This window comes from Huiozyma naganishii, chromosome 13, assembly GCF_000348985.1.
Source record: "Huiozyma naganishii CBS 8797 chromosome 13, complete genome".
NCBI lineage: Eukaryota > Fungi > Ascomycota > Saccharomycetes > Saccharomycetales > Saccharomycetaceae > Huiozyma > Huiozyma naganishii.
In genome coordinates, this window is record NC_035934.1 from 301,280 (window position 1) to 319,378 (window position 18,099).

The 18,099-nt window shown below is 41.1% G+C and overlaps 6 protein-coding genes across 6 annotated transcripts; 3 read left to right on the top strand and 3 right to left on the bottom strand.

Annotated features, from left to right (window-relative positions):
- Positions 1 to 1,801: 1,801 nt before the first annotated feature.
- Positions 1,802 to 2,620, bottom strand: KNAG0M01670 (Ty1/Copia family ribonuclease HI; the record flags this gene model as incomplete). The annotated part of the gene is made up of 1 exon (XM_022611027.1): positions 1,802 to 2,620. The coding sequence occupies one exon, from the start codon at positions 2,618 to 2,620 to the stop codon at positions 1,802 to 1,804; it is 819 nt and encodes a 272-aa protein (XP_022467264.1).
- A 250-nt stretch (positions 2,621 to 2,870) lies between these two features.
- Positions 2,871 to 3,605, top strand: KNAG0M01680 (uncharacterized protein; the record flags this gene model as incomplete). The annotated part of the gene is made up of 1 exon (XM_022611028.1): positions 2,871 to 3,605. The coding sequence occupies one exon, from the start codon at positions 2,871 to 2,873 to the stop codon at positions 3,603 to 3,605; it is 735 nt and encodes a 244-aa protein (XP_022467265.1).
- A 5,432-nt stretch (positions 3,606 to 9,037) lies between these two features.
- COX16 (Cox16p) lies at positions 9,038 to 9,412 on the bottom strand (the record flags this gene model as incomplete). Its single annotated transcript, XM_022611029.1, has 1 exon — positions 9,038 to 9,412. One exon carries the CDS (start codon positions 9,410 to 9,412, stop codon positions 9,038 to 9,040), a length of 375 nt encoding a protein of 124 aa, XP_022467266.1.
- A 515-nt stretch (positions 9,413 to 9,927) lies between these two features.
- On the top strand, positions 9,928 to 10,521 carry SYS1 (Sys1p; the record flags this gene model as incomplete). The annotated part of the gene is made up of 1 exon (XM_022611031.1): positions 9,928 to 10,521. One exon carries the CDS (start codon positions 9,928 to 9,930, stop codon positions 10,519 to 10,521), a length of 594 nt encoding a protein of 197 aa, XP_022467267.1.
- Positions 10,522 to 10,629: 108 nt separating this feature from the next.
- CYR1 (adenylate cyclase) lies at positions 10,630 to 16,665 on the bottom strand (the record flags this gene model as incomplete). Its single annotated transcript, XM_022611032.1, has 1 exon — positions 10,630 to 16,665. One exon carries the CDS (start codon positions 16,663 to 16,665, stop codon positions 10,630 to 10,632), a length of 6,036 nt encoding a protein of 2,011 aa, XP_022467268.1.
- A 392-nt stretch (positions 16,666 to 17,057) lies between these two features.
- On the top strand, positions 17,058 to 18,050 carry MEU1 (S-methyl-5-thioadenosine phosphorylase; the record flags this gene model as incomplete). Its single annotated transcript, XM_022611033.1, has 1 exon — positions 17,058 to 18,050. The coding sequence occupies one exon, from the start codon at positions 17,058 to 17,060 to the stop codon at positions 18,048 to 18,050; it is 993 nt and encodes a 330-aa protein (XP_022467269.1).
- Positions 18,051 to 18,099: the final 49 nt, after the last annotated feature.

Here is an 18,099-nt window from a genome sequence, read left to right on the forward strand (position 1 = left end):
TTGGACAGAAGCACGAAAGTTGATACACGCTCCGTTGAGGAGAGTAAGCTTCATAGTGGAAGACATATCGTCATAAGCAGTTGAAAAAGGATTGTAAATCAATGATAACAAACAATGATAGGAATGCTTGTAAAATTGATTTAGGTGGAGAAAGTGGATATTAAAAAGGGAAATAGTACTGGTAAAAAGACAAAGCAACAGCCGAAGATGAAATATAGGCTGAAACAAACATCGTTGAAAAGACATTGGCAAGTAATGTCAATAAGTCAAACTACGATGTTGTGAATAGAAAATGTCTAAGCCTGAAGAGAAAATGTAAATGACTTGGAAAGATAAAAAAACAAGTTACTTGGTACAACTTGAATATAGTGAAGATACACCAATCTACATTTACGAGGAAGAAGAAATAAACTCTCATAGAAAGGAACTAGAGTTTATTGCAGAGCTAGGTGAACATAACAGAGTAGAATCATTTATGTTCATGGCTGCGAATGTGTGAACTAGTGGATGGTTATTAGTTCACGACCAAGTAATAGTGAACTGACAAAACGTCATTCTCGTAAGTTCATGGCTGCGAGTATGTGAACGAGTAGATGATGACAAGTTCACGGTGGAGTAATATTGAACTGACAGAACAACATTATTGTAAGTTCATGGCTGCGAGTATGTGAATCTGATTACCAGTTCACGGTAGAGTGATATTGAACCGAGAGAATGTTATTCTCGTAAGTTCATGGCTGCTTTACATGAACTAACATAACAGTGTTGTAAGTTCATGGGTGAGTAGTTATTCGGACACTAAGTGTGTTCGACCAAGTGTGTGAGTGGAGTATGTTATAGTGTTGACAAGATTGAGAACAGCAACGTTGAAACAAGAAAACCCTACGTTGCATGTGGAAAGAAGTGAAAACTACAGAAAAGAAGTTAATGAAGAACGATAGACAAGGAAGGCTGTAACTGGTACAGACCTTTGTAATGAGAGGTTCAGGATGGTATAAAGACATGTGATTTGTGAGTCTTCCAGTACGCTTGATATAGAAACAAATTACTATGACAAATTTATAGACAGACATTAGCGCTAGTATATGTTAGAGCGCATAATGAAAGGTCTATATTACATGACAGAATTGGAGCATTATGGTATGAGGATTGTGTGTGGTAAAACAAAGGTGAAGTTGGCCATCCTTGGTTGATAAGGTTAGATGTATAGGACCACAATATCAAGCCAAGAGAAGGAACTGAAGCTATAAAGTAGGTGGGAAATTGGGAAGTTATTCAGGAGAGTTTCAGTTAATAGATTAGAACTGAACTTCGAGGTTAATGACAAGCCAGTGGTAGATAGACCATATAATCCACCAACTACAAACCCACGCATAACAATACAAGAAAATGCACGTTCAAAGTGTGCAGCGTACTAATTTGACAAATCTATCTCGACACTGGGAGAAAACAAAAGCGACATGTTTCAAAGCCGAGACCTGACAGCCAGACTCAGAGGTTGATATTAAAAACAGCAGATGATGAAAGACAGAATTCACTGATGAACACGAATACATTTTCAGTTCAAGAAAATACTTACATAACCACTCACAAGAAGAAAAAGAAAAATGAAGGGAATCAACTTGGAAATTCACCAAAGTTAAAAAGATCTGAAACTTCTACGAAATCCTACTTCCAAAGACTGTAATGTGGTAGCTGATGATAGGCATTTGAAAAATTGAACTGTTATACAAGAAGGAAGTCAAGAGAAAGGATTTAGATGGTTTTTCAGTTATAAAAGGATGATCCGACAAAAATAACCTTATGGAGGCGTGTTGGAAATTATAGGTTTTGGATCATCCACTCTCTCCTTCAGTCTTTCCACTCTCAATCCAATAAATTTCGTATGCGGTTTGTAGTAGTCCTGCTTGAGCCATCCCAATGCAGGGGCGGAATCTGTTATTAAGGTTATTTTTCTCTTCTTGTTCGGACAGATCTTTTCAAGTTTAAATTTTAAGAATAGCGCAATTTTCTCTGCCATGTTCAACGCATCCAATTCACTTTCTGCACTAGAGTCGCACACTATCGTCGATTTCTTCGAGAAACCATAGAAGAAATTATTTTCCAGCCAAATCGCTGCACCAGCCCGTGATTTCAAATCAAATTCTGTGTTCCATGAGGCATCCGATACAACAGTTATGTTTAGTGCCTTGTTAACGTCACGTTTAAAAGTCATTCCTAGCGTTTTTGTTCCGAAAAGATATCTTGTTATCTTTTCTGTGGCCTCAATCACTTTTGGATGTGGATATAACACTAGCTGGCAACTTTTCCGTACAGCAAATTCAATGTCCAGTCTTCCCCGACTGCGTACATAATTGAGCTTACCAATCAATTCTTGAAGATACTTTACCTTCCTTTTGTACTCTGTCTTATCAATTTCAAAAACTTGTTCCTTTGGGTGTATCTTATATGAGGTAACATGTGGGACTTTTCCTATCTTTCCATAGTCTCCGATCACATTCTTGTATTCCTCTTCTAGTTTTGTCAGATAACTTCTCATATCTAAACTGATTACCCCTTTTCTTAAATCGTACTTTAAATCTAAACCCAGTATGTCGGTATCTAGTTTTTCTTCTTCCATTGTAGCAACTATCTTTAGTGAAAATTGTTTCTCTAATTGGTCGACTAATGCATCAAGCTGTTCTTTTGTTTTTGCTGCTATAACACAATCATCGCCAGACGACTCTGTGCTAATTGGAAGAAATGACCCTAAGGCGGTAGTAAATTCAAGTGATGAACAACCAAGAGGTATCTGGAAAAGAAACAAAAAACAGAGACTAAGATTTATTCATCCGGATGCAGACTGGGAAAAGAGGTTCAATGAACCTGGTATGGTAAATAAGATTCGCTCCATCTTCTATAAGGAGGCAATCACGAATAACAAAAACATACAGGCCAACTTTGAGTTCATCAAAGCTTATCAGAAAGAGCTGGATAATCTTGTCAAGATGAAGGTATATAACCCAAAGATAAAGATTCCAAAAGGAGAAGTTCACAAGGATGAAATCGAGCCCATAAATACCACTTTTAACATTAGGCGAGATAAAACGCGCAAGGCACGGATTGTATGCCGAGGTGATCTCCAATCTGAATCCAGCTACAGTAATATTGAAACATCAATACTAAACATGAACTCGTTGAAAATGCTACTGATTTTGGCCAATAATAATAACCTAAGATTGAGGACACTAGATATCAATCATGCCTTTTTATACGCATCTATTGATGAAAATTTCTTCATTACTCACCCGAATGATAGTAGGATGGTGACACCATTACACAAAGCGTTATATGGACTAAAACAAAGTCCAAAACGCTGGAATGATACGCTAAAACGATTCATGAACAGTATTGGAATGCATGACTCAGTTTCTTCACATGGGTTATACGTATCTAAAAATGGAAAAGTAATGATAGCAGCTTATGTTAATGATTGCATTACTGCAGGACAGGATGAGAAAGATATTGACAGTCTTGTTAGTCAATTACAACATGAGTACTCATTTCAAATCATCGGCACTATGGAAAACGGAAAGTTGGACACCAATACCCTGGGATTGGATTAAAAATATGATCTGAACAAGTATGCCTGTATCCAAAATTATCATTCTCCATAATACCAACTGTCTTTGGTAATAAATGTTTTTCAAATTGACCAGCTAATATGTTAAGTTGTTCTTCTGTTTCAGCAGCTATCATTGATTTGCCATCTTTAGATGGACTTCCGAATGATGCTTGCAGGTAAATGGTTCTCAAATGTGTTTCAATCAGACTAATCGAGGGTTTCATTATTGTAGAATTGCCAGGTCTCACATGCCTGATTTTGTTATGTTGGCCTTGAGTATCATATTTAGTTAGACTCGCGTTCTGGATAGCAGGAACAAGGTTATATCAGCTGGAGCGGTTTCTCTAAACGGAACCATGTAACGAACTACTTCTATCAAGATTCAAGAAAATTTTCTAAAGTGAAAATTTTTCTCGTGTGAAACTACAGGCTGCGAATTATAACTTCATACAGGTAGTATTCTCAGTCATCGTGTCCGGTTTTTCACAGTACCTTTCTACTGGAATTCGTTGGGATATGCTTCACACATCCTGCTACAGGCTTCTATTACGTGAATTCTGTATCGGTTTCTCTAAATAGAACTATACAACGTGTACATCTTACATCAATTCAATAAAAAATGTTCTCAAATGAATTTTTTTATCTTTTTCAAAATCTATAAAAATGCAGTTTACCAAATGAAATTACAGTTTTACTCACAAATTCCAGCACTCTCAACGATGTAGATGATGTCATTACTTACATATATGACATTTTGCTCAATCCAACTTTTAATCTGAGTGGATCAACGTTAATTTTGTAATAATAAGCTCATTGTTCTGGTGCTTACACACAGCACGAGCGAGAGAATATACAAAGCGCCATCGAGATGGATTTCAAACGGAAAACGGGTAGAAATACAAACGAGGGGAAAGAAGTTTTAGAAGGAATCGAGGTATGTGGAACAGTTTGGGAGTTTGCGATGTGTGGAAAACTATTCAACGTGCAGGGTCAAACCGATTGGATAACCTTCACGCCGCTCAGAACTTCACTAAACTTGCATCTCATCCACTTTTCTGTATCGCTCTTCAATTATTTGTTTGCATCCACCATGTGAGAGAAAAAGTATTGGAAAAATATGGAAACAACACTGAGCTAAATCACATTGTGTGCAAGGTCTTTATATTAGACCACGGGCTACCATATGACTTCTAATCTGACGAGATGTGAAATCAGAATATGATCCTCTCATACGAACTGTTCTACAAGAAACGTTTTTATGCAAAGAGCTGTTGTCGAGGTAATCTTCCAGTAGCTTTACACAACACTTTATCTAGAATTGAGCCTGCAAGTAACGGCTCCAGGGACCATACCGGTCCGTAAATCAGCAGGCCGTTGGGCTGTTCTAACCCCACAGGCATATCTGTCGATTGTTTGAATGATTTCACCATTACCGACACCAGATATTGTTGCAGGCTCAGTACACTTTGCACTAGATTCATTGTAGAGTTGACATTTATTCTCTTCAATGTATTCAGTGGTAGATGCGTAATATACATCGCTATTCTACAAATCTTCGTCTTCTATAAAGAAGAATATTTTCACTTATCCGACTAACTTCAGATGGCGTTATTTTGGGTAATAGATATTAAACTTGGACTCCACAAAAGAACAGTCCATTACATATCATAACAATGGCTAATCCAAATTTGATATTTTTACAGATGCATCCAATGTGGACACTCCTGAGGGAAAATCTACCTACAGATACATTTTGAAAATCACCGACAGACCACAAGGAGTAGGCTTGCAAGTACGATCCGTAGCCGTCTTTCGCTGTATTGTGTAGGTAGTAATTGGATTCGATCAGCTTTTCCAGTTGAGATTGTACGTTGTCAATCTTGTTCTAGGGGAATTTGTATTCGTTCAGTGGCACTTGAAGATCCCCAGACCTTTGAGTATCTCATCCAACCAAATGGTTTCTTCGATACTTTCGTTAGCCGCCACGTATTCTGCTTCAGTGGTTGACAGAACAACACAAGGAATTTTTTTGGAGGCAGGTCCGTCGGCGTATTTTAGAACATATCCATAGGCAAATTTTGCCTCTGAAGTGTCAGCATAGGATACATCTGTGTAGATGTCAAACCGAGATTTACCGTCGTTTCGGTATACAATGGACTGGTCTTTGGTGGAGTTTAATATATCACAACAGTACACCATCCCATCACAGATGGCCCCGCCACAACCAAGCTAGGACCTGTTTAACCCCGATTAGGTGGACTTAACGAGGATCCTTGAGGAATCTGAAGAGAGATAGGAGACCGAGAAAGCAACATCTGGTCTGCCTGTGTTGGCGAAAAAGAGTAGTGTGCCAATCAAACGCTGATATTCCGTAATGTTGAATATCTTTGGAGGCGCTTCCTCATATCGACCATGGGTTTGAAACGGCGTGTGCGTTGCCTTCAAATCCTTGTATCCTAGTTCTTTGACTTTCTTTTCAATGTAGTCATAGAGACTGAGGCTGATCGTTTCTGGGGATTGTTTGATATTCATACCCAGAAATTTTTGGATATGTCCCAGGTCTTTCATTTTGTACACAGAGGATAGATATTCCTTAATTTTGTTGATTTCCTTATCCGATGAGCTGGCAATTAGCAGGTCATCTATGCAAGTTTTTAAGACTATAAAGGATGTCTTTGACTTTGGAAGACATATTGTATATGATAAGTGACGCACTAGTTCACCCTCTTATATATTGTACATAAGTGATGAAGACGTAAGGTCTTCATCCAACAGAAAACTTCTTCTGCTATATCTCAGTTTGCGTCGGCATACTTTGTCTGTCACGTGCCATTCGTAATTGATTATGTGTCACAGGTTTACTTCCTGCACCCCGTCGCAACACATCCCATTGATCTTAAAGGGACAAATTAATAGAAAAAAACTACATCTACAATGAATCTAATCCAAGCACTACAGCTCCTATAACACTTGATTTGCTTAGTCAGAAACCTTGTTTTGTTGTGATGTGTCACATAGTGATATGGCACAGGAAATACACCTGGGACTTACAAAAACGAGGCAGATGTTAAAAAACACTGATGCTGAAGGTTGCCCACGACTATGGGCATTCAAAACTGAAAGTTCCGGAATGCTGTCCCAAACTCCACAGATCATAACCTGTAGAGAATTGAGACTACGGATAATCACTTTAAATCTGGAGAGCGCAGTTTATATAATAAGGGACGCATAATTCACTTATACTTTGCACCTAATTCAACAAGACAATATCTTTTCATCCATTGACCAATTATTTACAAATCTTGCGCAGAGGCTCTTCGAAGGAGAGCATATGTTATATAAGTACAACTAACTGCACATCGACAAAGCATCTGTTTCTTTCTATAATTTCCAACTCAACAACCGCAGGTGGGCACCTTCGCTTATGGCCCCGAATACACTTAGCAAATGTTCCAACATATCCCCATTATCAAAAATACATAAAAATGGTTCAAGCACATGTATTTCAAAAAACCGTCAAATATGACTAAATAGTTTTTTTTTATATCTTTAAAACATTTTAATTTTACCTAAACAAACTATTTTTTTAAAATATATTTCAAATAACAAAAAATAATATTTTATCACATGAATTATCCAAATATATGTGTAACATAATCGCTAACGACGAATTTAGCAAAGTAGTTTTTGCTTTCTAGTTTGATACGAAAATGTCAATATTTTTTTTTTGCTTAGTTTGGTCATCCAATATTGTGAGATAAAGTCTGTATACAAGCCAAAGGATACTATATGTGTTGGGATATTGTTGGGATATTGCTTAAAATGCCAACATCACCGCTTTGTTATCTATTACCCAAAATGGAAACATCCTGAGTTTGTCGATGAGGTGAAAAACCTTCTCACCTATAAAAGACGAACGTATGTAAAATAGTACTGTATATTATGTATCTACCACTGAGTACAGTGAACAAAATCTACTATGGATTCTACCCTTAATACTACCTTTATACAATCACTGGCTACACTGCAACAGCTTAGTGTAACCCGTAACGCGTGCTTAATTCGAGATTTGTTAACGATTTGGTCTTCAAGTTGGGCAGTTATTGCAAAGGGTTATAAACCTTATCTTTAACATTGACGTGTGCGTCCTCTCAGGCTTCGTAAGAGTCTCAAAATAGCAAGGTCAAACCAGAGTTTTTCAAGCATATTTCTACGTGCTGATCAATTATACACATAACAGAATAATACAATACCTATTAAAGGTTTAATGCATAAGCAAACAGTCTCTGCTACTTTCCCAAGAGTGGAAGTAATCAGAGGGACAAAGGTTTCATATATTTCATCATTATTTTAAATAAATTACCTTTGAGTACCAAATAAAAATAATTTGAAAGAATAAGAATTTTGAGGATAAATTCTGTTAGGATAATTTGTGGAAGTCCCCAATATGGCTGGCTGGCCACCAATTATACAACGGCACGGGACACTATGAACCCGGGTAAGGGATGTGTTTAATAAGTGCACCCCACAGATACTTCCGAATCATATATAACCAGGCCATGCAGGATTATCTCAGGCCTTGAAGCTTCTCTGAATATGAACCAAGGAATAACCAAGAATAACTGATTAGATAATAATCATAGCAAGGTACAACCAACGGGTAGACTAGACTATGTACTTAAATATTAGCTAGATTGTATAAGAACCTAGTTTGACCCTTGTCCACATCAACAACCGAGTCTTACGCTAACAGATATGGTGTCAATAAGATAATCAAATTTGATTCACAGTACAATTGTACTGTGAATCTAACCAGCTTACTTTTCACGCTGGCATAATAAAAGCAAAGAATACTAACTTTTCTTGTATGTTATAATATACGATAGTTCGAGGCTCTAAACAGACGTGTAGCATATATATATAAATGGATTTTGTTTGTATGATAGAAGGAGCAAAGAACGCACTCCCGTCCAAAAAGATAATGAAGTGCTTACACTTATAAATAAAGCGTGGTACTATCATGAGGTTAACCAGCTATTGTCCACCTTTAAGATGCCGCTCGCGGAAATAAACTTTTGCTCAGATTGCCTGCCCTCAAGCGAGCCCTTTTTGCATGGTCCCCCCTTCCTGTAATCATTATGTTCAAGCGGTTACGGTTATTAGTTTTTGTTACGATGACAATGAATATATAGACCATTATAAAGTGTATTCTTAGTGACAGGAAAATATGATCCTAGTAAATACCGAAGAAAACAGACTCTACAAGTGGGAAAGTGTAACAGAAGTATATATACAACAGTTTTGTTTACAATCCTTTGCAGGGTATTCAAATAAAGTTTAGCTTTAGTGTTGGAATGTGGTGGATAAGCAACTACAGTACAGTAATCGCAAACATGAATTCATTGTTCCTATTATTCGTTCTCCCGTTACCTTTCAACTCTTCGGGCTTGTATCCCACACGTTCTCGGACTCACCTTCCAATCTTGTAACACGTATTGGTTCCCAATCTTCCTCCGCTAGCCCTTGCAAGCGATAGTATTCGTCCTTGATGTCGAACTTCCTTTGGTTTTTCTTTATCTTCAACAGATCCTCCTCGTTCATTTCATTGATCCTCCTGTCTTCACGCTCATACTTGACCTCTGTAAATCCTGCAAGCCAGTAAGATCCCAGCACTATCATCCCACAGAAGGGCACTCCAAAATACAGGAACGGATTCTTCTTCATCAGTTTCTGGTACCGGCCTGCCAAAGATGCCTCGTACGCTAATTGCTGTCTCCTCGACCGAAATTTCTTACCACCAAACGACATCGTTACTGAACACTGTAGACGTGTGTTACTAACGCCTCCCCATGGACTAACAAACTCCAGACAGCACTTCCCCTTCCCTCAGTCTCCTCTAAGCCGTCCTTCATCGGTTCTACAACCGGGGACTCAGAACAGCCAATCACACCGGGTAACATGCGGCGTCTGCATTTCTCACCAAAAACATAAAATTGTGAATGGAACGAATCGTAGTAACGGTCCGCCTTCTCTTCACAAAGAGAACAGCGCCGTTGAAATTGATAACAGTGGTGGTATTATAAACGGTATTTCTTGCAGCAACAGGCAGAAGAGAGGTACGAAACATAGAGGTTGTCAATTGGAGCCTTTTATCTTGTTTGTTAAACCAAAAAAAAATAATACGATTTGTCTCTTGAAAAGACGAAATTAATCTTTGTGAAGGGACTAGCTCATTTCCCCTCCACTTCCCCGTTTTGTTTGTTTTGATCCCTTCCTCACCTAAGGTCGATCGATACAAGGATACTCAGAGGAGAAAAGAAAATATGGTGTCTTTGAGGAGGTATTTGCGGGCTCCGAAGAGTCTGAAACCGTCTGAGATATTCAAGCAAGATTCTTTGTCACCGGGGAAAATCACCGTTCAGATTGTTATACTCCAGTTGTTCTACTATGCTACGGCGATCGTTCTTTTCTACATCTGGGCAAAGCTTGTAGGACACAAGCTTGTGATGCTGGACTGGCTGTTTTCGTCAAAATATATCGATTTCACAAACGGCTACGGTCTCTCCGTGTCCATCATCTGGCTCTTAGACTCGCTGATTTGTGTCATATTCCTCACTGTAATTGTTGGAAGAAGCAAACTTGCCTGGGATTTTGGAGTCACAGTGCATGCCATAAATTTCATAATTTTGTTGCTGTACACAAAACATCTACCGTCTATGTCCTGGGTAGTTTTACAGATACTGTCCTCGCTGGTACTTATATTCTTAGGAACGTGGACCTCGAGGTGGCGTGAATTGAAGGACACTTTTTTCGAAGGCATGGTGGAAGCAACGGATATATCTACAGGGATGGGAAATTTGGAATCGAGTACTAGTGAAGCCGGTATTGAAATGAAAGATTTAGAGAGTCAAAGGTGAGAGAAAGTGATAATTCAGTCAGGATTAAACAGACAAACAAACAAACAAGTAAAACACAGTCATCGAAAGTCATTAATAATATAAAATTACAGCATTAACTATTTTAAACTATATAGTAAGATCATTACCTGGTACCTCTTCGAGCAGTTTGTCAATCAACTCGAAAACACTCAATTGTTTTTTACCTCTTATGTTATTGTAAAGATGTAACCCTGTGGTGACCTTTTGGCGCAATTGCAGTAACGCAACCGATGACTCGATTCGCGTAACAAGATGATCCAAAAAGAGCATCACATCCTTCTCTGAGGCAGAACCCATTATGGACGTCCTGGAATTGCTGTCCAGCGTGTTAAAGGTAATCCCGGACTTGGCGTGCTCTAACTCTAAGGAGCCCCCAGAAACAACAGATAGAATACATTCCAACCTGTTGGACGTGGTCCTCAACCTAAATAGAAGCTCTTCATCTATCGCTTTACTCTGGTCGTCCTCAGACGCAAACTCGTGTCTACTGGCCAGTGCCTGTGGATAAACAATGGTAATGAACTCTTTCGTTTCCAGACCCTTCAGTTTCTTTTCACCCAGCACAAAAAACTCCCAGCCGGAACCCTCCAACATTGCTATTTCTCTTTCAAGAACCTCTCCAATAATTTGCTCCCTGTAAACTTCCCTCAACGGCATACCATCCTTTACAACTGCCTCATGACACTTCATGATCTTGTTAAATTCAGACATGAAGTCACTGCTTAACGTTATTTGACCACCATCAGCAACACTAGACACTCTAGCAGCCTTATTCACAACAGGTCCCAAGTAGTCCATTCTTTGGGTGACCAGATCCAGCTCGGTCACGGGATAACCCCAGTGAATACCCATACGTACGGACAGCCCCTGATAGATCACTCGCCCCTCATTGTCAGTCACGGTACAACCGTCCTGGATGGACGTGATTTCTTCTGGCCATTGACAATCCAGCAATTTCGACTGCACACTTAAACACCATGCCAAAGCACCAGTTGGGGTGGGAAACGTTACCATAAAGGCGTCACCTTCTGTCTTCACCTCATACCCACCATATATACGCAGCTGACGTCGCATTAGGTCATTGTGCGTCTTGATAGCCGTCCGCATAGCATTAGGAAACAGTTCCCATAGAACTGTGGAATTTTTGATATCCGTGAAAACCACCGCAACATTACCTGTCGGTGGAGAAATTTCCGGCTGTAGTCTCCTCAGCGCAGCGTCCTCAAACGTGCTCCTTCTTGTCATCAAGGAGTTTTTGTTTAAGCTTCCCTCAGTACTCTTGTCGAGTGCCAAACATAGGATGGTGATGTTTTCCTGGCAACCATACGCGATAGCATGATCTTTCATTGCTTCTGCTGCCAACATTGGTTCTAAACGGTTTTCTCTCGCAATGTCACACGCAGTCTCAATATCTGTGTAATCCCATAGTGTGTGTGTTGCTATGATTAACATTTCGTCCGTTTTCGACAGGGTTATAACGGAAGTGTCAGGTGAAGCATGGATATGAGGCAGTAAATCGAAGAACCCAACCGCTCTTGATACATCGGCAACACCATCCAATTTCCCATTATTCACATAACCACCTGATATTCTAATTCTTTCGTACTCTTCTCTTTTTGTTGGGAGATGCTGTTTCGTCAATTTTTGGTAATCACCGTTATTCTTCGATAGAACAGCCATACAGTCACCAAGATTGGACGCATATAACTTGTTGCCCTTGATAAAAATAACTGTAGAACATGCCCCACTCAATAAATCTGCTGCAGTCAAGTTTTCAATGTTGGCACCACTATCCACTGAGCTCAACATATTGTTTATCTCCTTATTCAGTTGTAAGAAACTGAAACGCAATGCCTTTTTGACGTCCTCATCCTTTTGGTCACCATACTTTTCCAACTGTCTGATTAAAATCTTATCGTAGATATCCCTGACAATCCCAGATATATTGTGACCGTAGTCAGATGTTTGGTTTTTGCTGTCATGCAAACAGAGCAGACATTCATCATCGTTGCCCCTGAATTTGTCGAACGTAACATCTCTTGAAGAAACGTGGTCCCGTTGGCCCAATGTATCTGCAACACCATACCTCATACCATTGATCGTGGAAACAGTAGTTCTTAGACGGAAATTGCTGCTCTCATCAGGAACCTTAGTGGTGTTAAGTGTAACATCCATTAGCCCTAGCTCTTTCAGATGTGGTAAAACAGTTAAATCTGATAGATCAGCATTCAGCTCATGTACTAGAGACCCCCGAATTTCAAATTTACGGTTACCGGAAAAATTCAAATACTTCAACTCTTTATTATTCCTCCAATTCCAATCAAACAGGTAATTTGAGATATTGTATTTCAGCTTGTTGGAACCAACATCAAATGCGGTTAATTGTGTCAAGAGAGAAAGCTCAGAGGGCAGTGTCAACAGTTGATTCCCGTTCAACATCAGCGTTTTTAGCTGTTTCCACTTCGAAACAACCTCTCCTGGCAAGGTACTCAATTTATTGCCCGAAAAGTACAACTCTGTCAAATCAGTCAGGTGCATTTGTGAAATATCAGTCATATTATTGTACGACAGATTCAATTTCTGTAGTTTCGAAAAGCTGTTGAACAACGGCCACATGTCATCGCCAAACTGATTATCAGCTGCGCTTAGGAAAAATAAACTTTTAGATAGTTTCGAGCCCGCCAACATGTTGTCGAAGAAGGACCCCTCCATTGTTGTCGTACCAAGGACATTAGAGGATATGTTCAAGGAAGTCAACTCGATCTCCTCCATCCCTTCAAAAAAGTCTCTAATATTATTAGAATGCAAATCCAGGGTTCTGAGACTTTTCAATTTGGAAAGCTCTGGTGGAAGACATTCCAATTTATTTCTGGAAACAGACAGATAGACCAGCCTACTTAGCAGCGAAATTTCTTTCGGTAACCTACTCAAGTTATTATCATTCAGTTCTAACTTTTCTAAGCTTGACAGTTCGGTAAACAGCTCCCCAGGAATACTTGCTAACTGGGCTTTCCTCAATGACAGAGAAGTCATGTTCGTTGGGTAACAATCCTTAACCGAGATGGAGGTTATGGGGTTCTCTTGTAAATCTAAAGATCTCAACTTCGGTAACTTATCTTCAAAGTTTGATATTCTATTATCGGTCAGGTACAAATTCTGCAAGCTCTCTGACATGGTTTTTACCTGTGTGATCCTGTTATGGGGGAGAGTCAAGGTCCTCAGATTTTTCATGCCTGAAATATCTTCCAACTCATTTAACTTATTGTGAGATAGGTTCATTTTTACCAGTTTCACCAACTTGTTTATGGAGGCGGGAATCTTGTAGATTTTGTTGTATGACAAATCAACTTGTAACAGGTTGACACAGTTGTTAATAACTTCTGGGTACTCGACAAACTTGTTTGATGACAAATCTAGCAGTTGTAGATTCTTTAACTGAGCAAACCCTTTTGGCAGCCTGTCTAGCTCATTACATTGCAAATTCAGTATGGTCAAGTTCCCCAGTTTGGATATAGTTTTTGGAACCTTTTTAATGAAATTTCTTTGTAGTTCCAAGGATACCAATTTGTAGGCTTCTGTAACATTTACCGGAAACTTAGAGGCCCTCACATTAACCATTCTCAAACTCATTAATTTGATTGTACTCTCTATAAATTCCAAAGGCAGAAAAATGTTTGCATTATTGGAAACGTCAAGACTCTCAATTTCTGAAGTGTGTTGGTAAAATATGATAGGTGGTGTGGTCAAATCCATATTTCTTAGATCAACATGTACGAAATCGCTTCTTAGTAGCCTTAGCTCTTGCTCTGCAGTAAAATGCGACGGTGTCACTGGGTGGAAAAGGAATTTAAACACAAAACTCAAATCCTCAATCCCAATAATGTGTAATGGATCTGACTTTCTGTAGCCATTCAACAACAGCAGTTTCCTTTCGATAAAGATAGGTTTGGAGGTAGGTTTCAAAATTTTTGCGAGCTTCCCAACTCTTAAAGAAATCTGATAACTACTTTTCGAAGTGATATTAAACTTCTTCTTCAAAGTTGGTATCATCTCTTCCACTGTGGTTCCTGGCGTGCACATCAGTGTGGTGAATGTATCATCCACGTTAAAAACCCTGATCGCGTAGTGTTTTTTAATGTCTAAGTCGCTGTAGTCCTTGTAGTAACGTTCGAGTTCATATTCGACTTTATCGCTTCTTTCATCGTCCAAGTTGAGAACATTCACGGCGCTTGGAGACTTGTCGACAGATGCCAAGTTCACAGACGAAAACGTCCGTCCAGAAATATCAAACTTTCCAACCTTATCTTCATCCAACTTCTTGTCTCCTGAGCATGGTCCGTTATCGAACTCACCATCGGAAGATGCGCAACTTGCCGAATTAGAGCTTGATGTGCTCGTCAAAGAAGAAGATGTGTCCTCTCCTGAGGAATACTCGATGTTGTCTATCAAATCAGAGTCATCTGCGTCTTCGTTACCTTCTTCGTTTTGCCTTGAGGGAGTCATGACAAGACCATTTTTGATCCGATTCACCGATTTGGATGAGACAGAGCCACCTGTTGCGGCAGTAGCCCTTTCGTGTTTCCTTTTGGACTTCGCTCTCGCCTTTTTCTTCTGTTTCACTGCGATGTCAACGTCCCAACTTTCAGGAGCCACCCAATGAGTGCTCTGTGGATCAATGATATTGGGTGGAAATATTTTTTTCGCCTCTTCCGATTCTACCGCCCTGAAGTTCAAGGCAGACGCAGACCTTATTGGTTCCAAAGGATTATCCTCCCAAACGTGTGGATCCTCTGGCATTCCCTCAAGAGAGGGTTCCCGTTTCTTCGTATGTATATCAGGTATTTTGTCCTCTCTTGCCTCCACAGTCTTTGTGATATCGGTCAAATCATCAAGGTTGGTGTCCAGAGGGAACAATCCGGATTCAGTCAGCACAACCGAGGGTCTCTTATTGTTCTGGCCTTCTACCACCTCAGGTCCGATATTACCATCTGACACGCTCCTCTGTTTTTCTGAGGGCAATTCACCTGGTTCTTTGAACTTTAGTGTATACGGGTCCCTCTCCTTCGAGACGGCGGAATGTCTCCGTGACGTTTGCATTTTCCCAGAGGACATAGATGGATTGGACCCACTATCTACCGAGTTCAGTTGACTCCCCACAGATGGCACTTTACTACTGCTGTTGATGTTAGTGGACGAGAGTGAAGCCCCTGAAGCTGATGTGTGGTTTCTCTTCAACCTGGGGACCTCTGCTATCAGCCCGTTCATATCTTCCTGAATATCCCCAATCTTACTACGGATATGGTGCGGAACGTTTTCGACTAGTGGGAAGATGGAATCCTTCGACCCTCTTCTGGGTACTTTCGTGGCCGATGTGTTTGGATTCTGTGGGCCTATATAATCTGGATTATCGGCCTCCGCTTCTTCCAGCGGGGTGTGCATCGGCACTTGATTACTAGTGGTCGGCGTGATCTTACTCTTACTCGGCCTCCCCAGTTTATTCGAATGTGGTGAGCTCCCTGACAGTCTTTTGAATAGATTGGATGCGAAGGATGTCTTCCGCGGTGGGGGAACAGATTCGCCGCTGTGAAGTAATCCTGTAGCTGCCGCGCTTCTCTTACTCTGTAAGGGTTCGCCGTGAGTGTGGTGCGACTTGCGTGGTGCATGCGACGACGCACTCTCGTCATCCGGGGCTGCAGCAGAACTCAGGGACAGAGTACTCAGAGTCTTCTTCAAGAAATTGGGCCCGCCCTTCGTTTTGGTCTCCACCTTCTGTGTCTTCTGTAACTCCGGCTGCTGGTACCGAGAGCTCCTAACGGATTTCAAACTTTTCGTCTCTCTTTCGTCGTTCGAGTTCACCGAGCTCTCATTGCTCGAAGTTCTCAGCACCCCGAGAGAGTCGTATATGCTTCTCCTCCTCCTTGCATTATCCTGGGTTTGACTGCTAGCAACGTCGTCGTCGTACCCGTACCTGAATCGCGGTTTATCATCGTGAACGGAACGGTCGAACCTCGAATTCGCAGGCGACAACTTTTGCTGCTGCTGGTGCTGCTGATCCAATTCCTGAGCACCAACAGAATGTACCTTATGGATGCTCGTACCGTCCGTAGAGTTTCGACCGGGCATACCGAGACCTGTTGTGTTGTGTGAGCGATTAGAACGTCACCTATGGAAATAGACGTCTGTGTTAAAAAAAAAAGAGAGGCGACGCAAGCACGCACTTCTGTCTGTGTGTTTATATTCAGCTGGTTTCACAGAATATCACTGACTGGACTGCCCTGATTACAACTGTTCCTGGCCTTGATCCAAGTGAGAGAGTGAGAGAGAGCGTCGACTTCTTGAAGGGGATTTTTGAGAAGTTAAAAATCCCCTTCAAAAAAAAAAGTGAAAAAAAATAATTTTTTGATGTTTCGAGATTCTTTCCGATGCCATCGCGAAACGATCCTGGAACAGTCTTGAGGAATTGGGTTCGTGGTGTGTGGTCTATAACATCGGAGACGAGAGCTGCTGTTGCTGATATGACAGGAACTATGCTGCCGGAACAATTTGACGGGACCGTTGATCTGGGGATCATCGGCGGCACCGGGCTGTACAAGCTGGACTGTTTGAAACCGATTGCCGTGTTACCGCCCATGGTGACGCCCTGGGGGACGACTTCGTCGCCCGTAACGATCTCTAGGTTCCAGCCTGGTGACGGTGACGGTGAAGGTAACGGTAACGGTAACGCTGCATTATTCTACGTTGCATTCATCTCGAGACACGGCTCGCACCACGAATATCCACCCACGAGGGTTCCCTTCCGGGCCAATGTTGCCGCGTTGAAACATCTCCAGTGTAAAGCTTTGCTTTCTTTTTCTGCGGTGGGGTCCCTGCGGGAAGAGATTCAGCCGAGGGATTTTGTGTTGCCGCAGCAGATCATCGACAGGACAAAGGGCATCAGAGAGTCCTCGTATTTCAATGATGTCGGGCTCGTGGGCCATGTCGGGTTCGGGAACCCCTTCTCCCGTGCCTTTGCCGAGTACGTGCACCAGTTTAAAGACGTTCTTCACAACTACGATGACGAATCCAAAGTGCGCACTTTACACTTCGATGCGGAGAGAACGGTCATCTGCATGGAGGGCCCACAATTCTCCACGAGGGCAGAGTCCAAGATGTACAGGATGCTTGGCGGCGACGTCATCAACATGAGTGTCCTACCGGAGGCGAAACTGGCCCGTGAGTGCGAACTGCCGTACCAGATGATCTGTATGTCTACGGACTACGACGCCTGGATGGACCACGAGGAGCCCGTCACTGTGGAACAAGTGATGGGGCACCTGTCCAACAATGCTCGCAATGCGAACGCACTGGCCACGAGGATAATTAACAAGATGGCCGTGGAGCTGCCCGAGTTCATGGCTACAGGGGACGGCCTCAAGGGGTCCATCAAGATGTCCATCTCCACAAAACCGGAGGCAATGTCGAAGGAGACTTTGCAAAAATTGAGGTTTTTGTTCCCTGATTACTGGTGATCGTATTGGCTTTTGAAACTAATACATGGATGCAAGTGCAAGCATATCG